The sequence below is a fragment of the Orycteropus afer genome, unplaced genomic scaffold, assembly GCF_000298275.1.
Source record: "Orycteropus afer afer isolate SDZICR_OR568_19922 unplaced genomic scaffold, OryAfe1.0 scaffold00644, whole genome shotgun sequence".
Taxonomy (NCBI): Eukaryota; Metazoa; Chordata; class Mammalia; order Tubulidentata; family Orycteropodidae; genus Orycteropus; species Orycteropus afer.
The window spans coordinates 103,886-116,948 of NW_006922231.1; the positions used below are offsets into that span (position 1 = coordinate 103,886).

Below are 13,063 nucleotides of genomic sequence, written 5' to 3' on the forward strand. Positions count from 1 at the left end.
GTGGGTGTTCTGTTAATTCCTGGAGCCTTGTCTTTCACCAGTTCCTTCAATGCAGTTTGGGTTTCTTCTTTGATAGAACTGGTCCTGATCATACACTACCTTCTGAGAGGGTTGAATGCCGACAGTTCCTTTTTGGTACAGTGATGTTGTATATTGCTTCCATTTTCTTTTGATGCTTCCTGCATCATTCAATATTTTGCCCGTAGAATCCTTCAGTACTGCAACTTGAGGCTTGAATTTTTCCTTCAGTTCTTTCATCTTGAGAATTGCTGAGCATATTCTTCCCTTTTGGTTTTCTAATTCCAGGTCTTTGCACACTTTATTATAACACTTTTACTTTGTCTTCTAGAGCCACCCTTTGAAATCTTCTTCATTGCTTTTATTTCATCATTTCTGCCATTCACTTTAGCTACTCTCCACTCGAGCAAGTTTCAGAGTCACTTCTGACATACATTCTGGTCTTTTATTTCTTTCTTGTCTTTTTAATGACCTTTTGGTTTCTACATATATGATGTTCTTGATGTTATCCCACAACTCGTCTGGTCTTAGCTCACTGGTGTTTACTGTGTCAAATCTGTTCTTTAGATGATCTCTAAATTCAGGTGAGATACAATCAAGGTCCTATTTTGGCTCTCATGGACTTGTTTCAAGTTTCTTTAGTTTCGGGTTGAACTCACATACGAGCAATTGATGATCTCTTCTACAGTCAGCTCCTGGTCTTGTTTTGGCTGAAGATATTGAGCTTTTCCATCGCCTTTTGCCACAGATGTAGTCAATCTGATTCCTGTGTATTCCATCTGGTGAGGTCCACATGTATAGCTGCTGTTTATGTTGTTGAAAAGAGGTATTTTGCAGTGAATAAGTCATTGGTCTTGGAAAATTCTATCATGAGATCTTTGGCATCATTTCTGTGGACATATCTTTCAACTACCAGTAATTCTTTTTTCCCAACTTTTGCATTCCAATCACCATAATGAATACATCTTGATTGCATGTTTGATGAATTTCAGACTGCAGAAGTTGGTAAAAATCTTCAATTTCTTTGTCTTTGGTTTTAGTGGTTGGTGTGTAAATTTGAATAATAGTAGTATTAACTGGTCTTCCTTATGGGTGTATGGATATTATCCTATCACTGACAGCATTGTACTTCAAGATAGATCTTGAAACATTCTTTGTGACAATAAATGCCACGCCATTCTTCTTCAATTTGTCATTCCCATCGTAGAAGATCATATGATTGTCTGATTCAAAATGGCCAATACCAGTCCATTTCAGCTCACTAATGCATAGGATATCAGTGTTTATGGGTTCCATTTCATTTTTGACAATATCCTAGATTCATACTACATAAATTCTGTGTTCTGATTATTAATGGATGTTTGCAGCTTTTTGATCCTATTTTTAGTCATGCACCATTAGCAAATGGAGGTGCCAAAGGCTTTACTCCATCCATGTCATTAAGGTTGACTCTACTTTGAGGAGGCAGCTCTATCCCAGTTTTTATTTTGAGTGCCTTCCAACCTGAGGGGCTCATCTTCCAGCACTATTCAGACAGTGTTTCAGGGCTATTCATAAGGATTTCTAGTAATATATGAAACACTGTTTCACTGCTATTCATAAGGTTTTCAATGACCAATTTTTTCAGAAGTGGACAGTCCTTACCTTCTTCCCAGTCTTAGTCTGGAAATGCCACTGAAACTTGACCACTGTGGGTGACTCTGCTGGTATTTAAAATACTGGTGGCATACCTTACAGCCTTACAGCCACACGCACACTACCGCAGTACAACAAACTGACAGATGAGTGGTTGAGTTGAGTTCTTAAAATAAAACATCCTTTTAAATCATTATCAATTGATTGTATTTTCCACTGAAATTGGAGGTTACCTTCTGTAGCTTTGGCAGTTCCACAAGTGCCCAAAGCATTGATGTTCAACAAAATAATATAAGTTAAATGGATAGATTTTGAATGTAATTGTTAATTTATTCAAAAGGTAAATTTCTCTCCCTTTAGGCCAGAAAAGGGCGAACTACCATTGTGATAGCTCATCGTTTGTCTACGGTTCGTAATGCTGATGTCATTGCTGGTTTGGACAATGGGGTCGTCGTGGAGGAAGGAAGTCATGAGGAACTCATGAGAGAGAAAGGCATTTACTTCAAACTTGTTACAATGCAGGTATACTTTAGTAAATTACAAAATTCTCTCAGGTATAAACTGATTTTGATATGTTTAATGTTACAAATAAATGTTACTGGACTTCAGTATTTTGAAAAGTGGGAAGAAAATACTTGGCAGATGCAGAGTCAGACCAATGTTTTTACATTTTATTTCTCTTGAGATGAAGGAAAATAAAGAAGTAGAATTCAGGAAAAAATTTTTAAAAGTTTGAAAAAAGTTTAAAGCTGAGCCTCAGTGCACTAGGCACTGGCCACATATTGAGCACTTGAACATGGTTATTCTGAATCAAAATGTTTTAAATGGAAAATACACCCCAGAATCCAAAGATTTAGTTCAAAGAAAAAAGAATGTTAATTATTTCATTAATAATTTTTATATGGCGTACATATTAAAATGATTGTATTTTGGATATAGTGAGTTGGATTATATTGGCAATTAAAATATGTTTTACCTCTCTTTTCACATTTTTAATGTGACTTAGAAAAATTTAAATGGCAAATGTGGCTCATATTTGTGACTTTAACCATATTTCTGTTGACAGGATTCATCCAAAGCAAATCATGATGATTAGATAAGATACATGGAGTGTATTCCATATTACGTCAACATATTTAATGGGATGGCTTTCTTATTTAGGGGTTTTAATTTTCAAATATATCACAAACAGAATCAGCAGTTAAACTTTATCTTTTCTTGTAATTATTTAAAGAAATTATCATTTTATTCTTGATATCCAATGTTCATTGATTGGTTTTTATTGACTAACTGAGCCTAACAAGTTTATGCATATTTCTTATGTATTTTAGACAAGAGGAAATGAAGTTGAAGGAGAAAGTGCAACTAATGAATCTGAAAATGAAAGTGATGCTTTGGAAATGTCTCCAAAAGATTCAGGATCCAGTCTAATAAGGAGAAGATCAACTTACAAGAGTGTCCGTGCATCCCAGAAAGCCCAAGATAGAAAGCTTAGTTCACAGGAGGCCCTGGTATGAAGTAGGATGTCGAGTATTATGTTTTCATTTCTCCCATTGTGGTTTCCTAGTTTGGTAGGCTGGGCATTGAGTGGGGGTGGAAACAGGAGAAGCTGTTCGAATCCTCCCATCCTATTCCAAAGGGTGCTCCATGTACCAAAATACCAACATTCAGAATCAATTTAGAATCTCAGAATGAGATATTTTTAACAAGAATTTTAGAATTACTCAATGGAGAGAAACTGAAGCCATTCCCCTTGTGAACAGGAACCAGACAAGGATGCACTTTATCACCACTTCTGTTCAACATTGTATTGGAGGTCCTAGCCAGGGCAGTAAGGCAAGAAAGGGAAATCAAAAACACCCAGATTGGTAAGGAAGAAGTAAAACTACCCCTATTTGCTGATGATATGATCCTGTACATAGAAAAACCAAGGAACTACTGGAGCTAATTGAGAGATTTAGCATAGTAGCAGGATACAAGATCTACATACAAAAATCAGTTGGAATCCTGTATACCAGTAAAAGGATTGCTGAAAAAGAAACAAGGAAATCAATACCATTTACAATAGCTACCAAAAAAATAAAATAAAATACTTGAGAATACATCTTACCAGGGACACAAAAGACCTGTACAAAGAAAACTACAAAACACTCCTTCAAGAAGCCATGAGAGATCTACATAAATGGAAGAACATACCACACTCATGCATAGGAAGATTGAACATTGTAAAAATGTCAGTACTACCCAAAACAATCTATGCATTCAGTGCAGTCCCAATCCAGTCTCTATCAGCATTCTTAAGGATATAGAAAAACCAATCACTAATTTTATATGGAACAGAAAGAGACCTCAAATAAACATAGCACTATTGAAGAAGAACAAAATAGGAGGTCTCACACTCCTGGATCTCAGTGCTTACTATACAGCCACAGTAGTCAAAGCAGCCTGGTATTGGTACAACAGACACATAGACCAGTGGGACAGAATTGAGAACCCAGAAATAGATCCATCAACCTATGGTCAGCTGATATTTGATAAAGGGCTGAAATCCATTACATGGGGAAGAGATGGTGTCTTTAACAAATGGTGCTATCTAAACTGGGTATCTATTTGTAGAAAAATGAAACAAGATCTGTACCTCACACCATACACAAAAACTAACTCCAGATGGATCAAAGACATAAATATGAAACCTAAAACTATAAAGTTCCTCAAGGAAAAGCTAGGGGCAAATTTAGGCATAAATAGACTATGAAGCATAACCCAAAATGCAGAAATAGCAGAAGATAAACTAGATTAATTTTTTTAATTCTAAAAGTTAAATTTTATGTGCTTCCAAAGACCTCTCCAAAAGAGTAAAAAGAGAACCTACAGATTGGAAAAAAAAAAAAAAAAATTGGCAATGACACATCTGACAAAGGACTTATCTCTAAAATTTCTAGAAAATTCCAACACCTAAACAAAAAAAAGACAAACAATCCAATTAAAAAAGGGGCAGAAGTCATGAATAGACACTTCACCAAAGAGGATAATCAGGCAGCCAACAAACATATAAAGAAATGCTCACAATCATTAGCCATGTTGTTGTTGTTATGTGCTGTCAAGTGACCGCTCCTTGGGTTTCTGAGGTAGTATCACTACGGAAATAGATTGCCCCATCTTCCTTCCGAGAAGTGGCATTAGAGAGATGTAAATCAAAACAACAATGAGATACCATCTTGCCCCAGCACTAATAACAAAGTTCAGCAAGACAGAAAATAACAAATATTGGTGAGGATGCAGAAAGATTGGGACTCTGATACATTGCTGATGGGACTGTAAAATGATGCAGCCACTGTGGAAAGCAGTATGGTGATTCCTTAAAAAGTTGAAATTAGAAATACCATTTGATCCAGCAATCTCATTACTAGGTATATATACTAAAGAAGTGAGAGCCAGGACAAGAACAGATACATGCACACCCATGTTTGTCACAGCACTATTTACAATAGCGAAAAGATGGAAACAACCTAGGTGACATCAACAGAAAAATGGATAACTATGGTACATGCACACAATGGAATACTGTGCAACACTAAAGATTAACATAGAATCTGCAAAACACCACATAACATCAATGAACTTGGAGGACATTTTGCTGACTGAAATAAGTCAATCACAGAAAGACAAATATAGTATTAGTTCATTGCTGTAAAAAGTCAATGAAAGGAAACTTTCTTTGTTGGTTACCAAGGGGAGAAGAGGAGGGGAGGAAACATTGCAAAAATGAAACAACAAAAAAAAGAATTTTAGAATTAGAATTTATAATGTAAAGAGATTATAATGGATCTTCATATATCAAAAGTTCTCTTCTGTTTATCCCTACTTGGAATTATTGCCATGTTTCAAATGCCAGCCACCACTTATCTGTCAGTTTGTTGTACTGTGGTGGCTTGCATGTTGCTGTGAGGGTGGAGGCTATTTGATATTTCAAATGCCAGCAGGGTCATCCGTGGTGGACAGGTTTTAGCGGAGCTTCCAAACTAAGACAGACTTGGAAGAAGGAACGGGCCATCCACTTTTCAAAGAATTGGCCAGTAGAAACCTTATGAATAATAGTGAAACACTGTTTGGTTTGTTACTAGGAAACTTTTTGATAGCCCTGAAACATTATCTGGTATAGTGTCAGAAGATGAGCCCCTTAGGTTGGAAGGCAATCAAAATATGACTGGGGAGGAGCTGCCTCTTCAAAGTAGAATTAGCCCTAATGATGTGGATGGAGTAGAGTTTTCAGGACTTCCATTTGCTGATGTGGCATGACTCAAATAGAGGAGAAACAGCTGCAAATGTCCATTAATAATCAGAACATGGAAAGTATGAAGTATGAATCTAGGAAAATTGGAAGTTGTCAGAAATTAAATGGAATACATAAAGATCAATATCCTAAGCGTTCATGAGCTACAATGGACTGGTTTGGCCCATTTTGAATCAGACAAGCACATATTCTACTATGCTAGGAATGACAAATTGAAGAGGAATGGCATGGCATTCATTGTCACAAAGAATGTTTCAAGATCTATCCTGAAGTACAGTGCTGTCAGTGATAGGATAATATCAATACACATGTAAGGAACACCAGTAAATATTACTATTATTCAAATTTACACACTAACCACCAAAGCCAAAGATAAGGTAATTGAAGATTTTTACCAACTTTTGCAGTCTGAAATTGACCAAACATGCAATCAAGATGTGTTGATTATTACTAGTGATTGGAATGCAAAAGTTGAAACAAAGAAGAATCACTGGTTGTTAGAAAATATGGCCTTAGTGATAGAAATGAAGCTGGAGATCACATGCTAGAATTTTGCAAGACCAACGACTTACTCATTGTAAATACCTTTTTCAACAACATAACGACAACTATACATGTGCACTTCACCAGAAGGAGTACACAGGATTCAGATTGACTACATCTGTGGAAAGAGGTGATGGAGAAGCTCAATATCTCCAGCCAAAACAAGGCCAGGAGCTGACTGGAACAGACCATCAACTGCTCATATGCAAATTCAAGTTGAAGTTGAAAACAGAAGTCCATGAGAGCCAAAATACAACCTTGATTATATCCCTCCTGAATGTAGATACCATCTAAAAAATAGACTTGATGCACTGAACACCAGTGAACAAAAACCAGAGGAATTGTGGGATGACATCAAGAACGTCATCCATGAAGAAAGCAAAAGGTCATTGAAAAGACAGCCAAAGGAATCAGAAGACCAAAATGGATGTCAGAAGAGACTCTGGAACTAGACCTATATATATAGGTTTGACAGGGGATATTTCTACATATGTTTTTATATGTGCTGCAAATACACACATGTATACAGTAAAGCATACAGGTGGCAAAGTTATGAAAACTTCTTAGCCATAACCAACCACCTTGAGGGAATGAGTTGCTTGGCCTGGGGGCTTAGGACCATAATCTCAGGCAACATCAGGGTCACTTGTATAATGTAGTCCACAAAGACAATGTTCTACATCTTACTTTGGTGAATATCAACTGGAGTTTTAAAAGCTTATGAGTGGCCATCTAAGGTTCAACTATTGGTCTGTTCCCCTCTGGAACAAAGAAGAGTAAAGAAAATCAAAGACACAAGGAAACAACTAGTCCACAGGACTAACAGACTATGTGAACTCCAGCCTTCACGATCTTGAAACCAGAAGAATTAGATGATGCCTAGCTACCACCGCTGACCACTCTGAAAGGGATCACAATAGGAGAAAATAGGTGGAAGAAAAATGTGTAATAAACTCAAAAACAAACAAACAAACAAAAAGACTAGGCTTTCTGGTCCGAAAGAAATTTGTAGAATCCCCAAGACTATGACTCTCAGACACCCTTCAAGCCTGACTTCACCCCCATGGCTCAACTTTCAGCCAAACAATAGACAGGCATATAAGATGAACAATAACACCAGGGAGGTTCACACTCTTTAGAACAGTGAACCATGAGATCAAAAGGCAGCATTTGCCCAGGGATAACTCAGAAGGTAGGAAAGGATAGGAAAGAAGGACTAATAATAACAGTAAACACAGCGAGGAAGTGGGAAGAATGCTGTGACATTGTGGGGACTGCAATCAATGTTAAAAAGTATATGAATTATTGAATGGAAAACCAGTAAGTTTTAAACTTTCACCAAAACCGCAGAATAAAGTTAAGAAATTGCAACAGTAACACCACCATACTCCCCATAAGAAAAAAAAAAAATTAAGAATCAATTCTTTTTTTAATTGGCCCATTGTAAAATGTTGTGTTTTCCAGAATGAAAATGTACCACCAGTTTCCTTTTCGAGGATCCTAAAGCTGAATATAACTGAATGGCCTTATTTTGTGGTTGGTATAATTTGTGCCATTATAAATGGAGGTTTACAACCAGCATTTTCAATAATATTTTCAAAGATTGTTGGGGTAAGTGTTTAGGTCCATTTGTGTAGATTCACTTGTAAATTTTAACTGAAGAATGACTATTTGTGACAATATACCAAAACCTCATCGTATTAAAACTAGGCAGCTTGAAGACTTAAGACTTTGTCTGGTTTGTAATAGGAAAGCTGATTTTGTCTTGGGAGTAGGTTAACTTCGAGACCGGAGCACCACCTCCTTGACATTGTCAACGCAACTTTTTAGATAGCTTTCCCATACTGCTCTGAGTAACCTTCATCGACTGTCATAATCCCAGGATGCCAAGAGTTCCTCGTGTTTGGCCTTTCTTGTGGGCCTGACACTCATTAAACATGAGCAAGTGTGGCATTCTACCCTGTAAGATGCCCACCCAACTTGTTAGGATTAAAATTAAAGAGGAATATCTTTCTAAACATTGAGGTTGACATTTGATGGTTGTACTTGATTATCATGAGAGGAGCTCTGGTGGCATAATGGGCAAGGCATTTGGCTGCTAACCACAAGGTTGGAGGTTCAAACCCACCAACTGCTCCACAGAAGGAAGATGAGGCAGTCTACTTCTGTAAAGATTTACAGCCTTGGAAACCCAATAGAGGTTGCTATGAGTCAAAATGGACTCAGTAGCAGTGGGTTTGGTTTTTTGGTTTAGTTGGTTATCATGATGGCATTTTCAACAATAAAGCTTAAAATCTGGGCAGGAATGTTCTCTGTCTAGTAACAACTATTCATACATCAAGGTGGGGGGCTCCCTTGCCCTGACTACTAAAATCATGGAGAAAGAGATTAATCACCACAATAAAAGAATACTTTTTTATAAAATGAAATATTCAGGTCTGTCCATGCCCAGCCAACATACAAGGTGACACATGTGTTTAATATATTCATTCAAGAAGTATTTATTTAGTCTCTGCTCTGTGCCAGGTAATGTTCTAGATGTTGAAACAATGCTGAGAAGGAAAGAAAACACCTGATTCCATGAAGCATTTGTTCTAAGACATGGGTCAGCAAATTTTTTCCATAGAAAGTCAGATAGTAAATATTTTTGGCTTTGCAGGTTTTGTGGTATATTTTGCAAATGTAATGCTCTGCCATCAGAGTGCAAAAGCAGTCATAGATAAGATGTGAACAAGTGAATATGGATGTGCTCCATGAAAATTTTGTTTATATAAACATTTGGCAAGTGACCTGTGATTTGCATACCCCTTTTCTAATAAATGTCTTTAAGTAGGGAGGTAGACAGTGGCACCATCATAAATAAATGGAAGTGGATCAGTTAGGAATAGTTTTGGCTGTGTGTAACAAAAGCTCAATTGATGGATTTTATGTTTTCCTCAGATAACAATAAGTCTTTTGTGGTGGTGGTGGTTATGTGCCGTTGAGTCAGACACGACTTATAGTGATCCCTCCTTGGGTTTCTGAGGCGGTATCACTATGGAAGTAGATTGCCCAACCTTCCTTCCGAGGAGTGGCTGGTGGGTTTGAACCGCCAGCCTTCTGGTTAGCAGTCAAGTGCCTTAGGCACTATGCTACCAGAGCTCCCAACAATAAGTCTGTTATTGTTGTTATTTGATGTCGAGCCCTGACTCATAGCGACCCCTCCTTGGGTTTCCGAGGCAGTATCACTACAGAAGTAGGATTGCCCAACCTTCCTTCCAAGGAGTGGCTGGTGGGTTTGAACCACCAGCCTTCTGGTTAGCAGTCAAGTGCCTTAAGGCACTATGCTATCAGAGCTCCCAACATTAAGTCTAGAGGTAGATAATGAGGAAGATTACATTAGCCCCTAGATACTGGGTAGGTGACCAGCAATCTGCTTTATTGAAAGTGAGTCCTATGGCGTTTAAGAGTATGGGCTCTGGATTACATTGCCTGGGTTTATATCTTGGGGCTATCACTTATTAGCCATGTTCCTGTGAACGAGTTAATGAACCTCTTTGTGCTTTGGTTTTCCTCTATAAAATAGTGGTAATAATAAACTTCAGGAGGTGGTTCTGATGATAAAATGAATAGTATAAATGAGTTTGGTTAGAATAATGCCTGCCACAGAGTAAGCTCACTCACTGATTGTTAGCTATTATTTTTACTGGTATGATTAATCAAAAAAATTTGATTTAATCTCTTGTGAAAACTTTTTGCTTTTACAAAAGACACAGTTGTTGGGGCTGAGTTGGCGGTGCAGTGCCTAAGGCATTTGACTGCTAACCAGAAGGCTGGTGGTTCAAACCATCCAGCCACTCCTTGGAAGGAAGGTTGGACAATCTACTTCCATAGAGATACCACCTTGGAAACCCAAGGACGGGTTGTTATGAGTCGAATCGACTCGATAATAGTGAGTTTGGTTTGTTTTGGTCTGTGACAAGACTGATATGGTCCACTGTGGAGGAAGATGTATGTTTTCTTTATCTGTGGAGTGGTCCTCAAGTCTGAGACGTTCTATTAGCCCTTCTCCCCATCTCTGGGAAAGTCTCCATATAAGGAACTTTGGTGGCCCAGTGGTTAAGTGCTTAGCTACTGACCAAAAGGTCGATAGTTCAAATCCACCAACAGTTAAGTGGGAGAAAGATGTGGCAGTCTGCTCTTATAGATTATAGCCTTGTAAAGCCTTGAACACGTTATGGGACAGTTCTCTGTCCTAACGGGTTGCTGTGATTTGGAATCGACTAAAGCAAGCAACAATAATGACCCCATCTCTGGGAAAGTCTCCAAGTATGGGGCTAGGCCAGCTGGCTGCAGTTCCCAACTGACTATTTAATTTGCCACCCTGCAAAAGATATTTTCTCTAGGAGCCTCCTTTATTTCTGAAATGAGTTAACTAAGTGATTGATCACCTCTCTGTGGTTCAACAAAATTATATCAGCAGATTTTCTTCAAACACAGTTTAAATTGTCCAATTGTAATACAACAAATTGCCATGCAATGTAGTTCCTTACTCAAAGGAAGAGAAAGTGTATGTTCTTATTTCTGCTTTGCATAGTAGGTATGGCACTTTTGTAGCATTCATTCCTCCAGAATGGAGTACAAGCCTAAAAAGTATTGGATCTAGTTCATGAATGACAGATCCATTCCTGGCCTCTAAGGAAGGCAGAATGCACATATATCAAGGTTAGATGAGGATACTAAGGCTCTGTTGTATGTAATACTGTGCTAGATGGGCAACAGGTCTCCAAAATAGTTCTTCTGTTGTGGAACTGAAATATTTTAAAATATTTTCTTACAGATTTTTACAGAAGATGCTGATCCTGATACAAAACGACACAATAGTAATGTGTTTTCACTATTGTTTCTAGTCCTTGGAATTATTTCTTTTATAACATTTTTCCTTCAGGTAAATGTTTACATTTTCACTTTATTCCTTTGGGGGAATGCAGTATTTTTCCATAGGAATTTATAAACATCCATGGGGCATTTCTGCTCTGCCCCCTAGGGTCACCATGAGTTGGAATCAACTCAGTGGCAATAGGTTTGGTGTTTGGTTATACAATTTGCTTTTTAGTAGTGTTGCTCCTTTATTGACTTGGCTGTTAGTAGCCAAGTTTCTTTGGTATATTTAAAAAGACGCTTTGCTTTCCCTAGCCTCCTTGCTTGTTTCCTTCTCACCCTCATTTTCCACAACTGGAAATATTATTGAAATAAGAGCTTGGGGCTCAAAAACGACATTTGGTTGAGCCCTGGAAGTTTGGATATAAGTACTGTAAGTTAACTTGAATATTGAAAGAAATGTCTTCCTGTATCCTAAAAGCAACAACGACAAACAAAACCCCATAAGCAAGTCACAAAAAAAGAACTCTTTTAATGATAGAAGAATGTTAACCCTCAAATAAAAACTGTAGGAAATATTTGTTAATAGTCTGAGTTTAAAGCTTGCAAATTATCTGGCTGAAATGAAATTGCAGAGGAATTAAGCACTGTAAGTTTAGTAGGATGAGGCAGTATTGTCTTTGGTGTTAGACCTACATGCGAGTACCAATGCACCAATCCCTAATTTTGTGTCTTTGATCAAAAACCTCAGTTTCCTCATCTGTAAAATAGGAATACTGATATCTCTCTCTTAGTGTAGTTGTTATGTGCCATTGAGTCGGCCCCGACTCATAGTGACCCCTCCTTGGGTTGCCGAGGCAGTATCACTATGGAAGTAGATTGCCCAACCTTCCTTCGGAGGAGTGGCTGGTGTGTTTGAACCGCCAGCCTTCTGGTTAGCAGTCAAGTGCCATAGGCACTATGCTCTTAGTGCAGTCGTGAGGATTAAAGGAGATAATGGCAACCATGCCTGTGAGAGGCAGATAGTAAGCACTCAGTTTCTCATTAAATGAATGAACTATTTGCTGATGTCACAAATACCACCACATATAAAACTCTGAATAGATGTCTTTATTTAACATTCTCTAAGCATGTATTAAATTTTTTTATAGACTAAACATTCTGGACATTATAAGAGATGTGAAAGAAAAAAGACTGAACTCTTTCTTCACTAAGTTCTTAAAGTGTCATTGAGGAATTAAAATGTAACCCTACTAAAATAAAACAAGACACTCTAATAATATATACAGTATTGCCATACCAACTGTTAATGATACAGGAATTTGTAGAAGGAGAAGATTAATGAGCACTGTAGTTTGTTAGAAAGTTAGAGAGAGAGAGACTTTGAGTTGGACTTTAACTTTGGAGACTTGAGTTGGTAAGATAAAGGAAGTTAAAAACAGTACCTTTATAGACATGGTGATATTTAGGGATGTTTGAGGAGACTGGAGGCTGGTCTGCCACACAAACTGAGGTGAAAACAAAGGTTCTGAATTATGGGACCTCAGAAGTGAAGAGATGGCAAAATGCCTAAAGTGTTAGAATGGCCAGACCCTCATTTTAGAGACTTAAGAAGTGATTAGAGAGAGTTCCGGCAAGATGGCGGACTAGGCAGAAGGATTGCACAGACCCTCTTCAACAAAGAAAAGGGAAACCAATTAACACAGACACAGA

General features: G+C 37.8%; 1 protein-coding gene across 1 annotated transcript in view; it reads left to right on the top strand.

Moving 5' to 3' along the window:
• The window catches only part of ABCB1 (ATP binding cassette subfamily B member 1), a 119,146-nt gene that overhangs the window by 47,763 nt on the left and 58,320 nt on the right, over positions 1 to 13,063 (top strand). The window contains exons 12-15 of the mRNA XM_007956634.2: positions 2,014 to 2,175; positions 2,985 to 3,164; positions 7,955 to 8,101; positions 11,310 to 11,417. Of these exons, the coding sequence (XP_007954825.2) occupies positions 2,014 to 2,175; positions 2,985 to 3,164; positions 7,955 to 8,101; positions 11,310 to 11,417 (597 nt within the window). The remainder of the gene's footprint in view (positions 1 to 2,013; positions 2,176 to 2,984; positions 3,165 to 7,954; positions 8,102 to 11,309; positions 11,418 to 13,063) is intronic.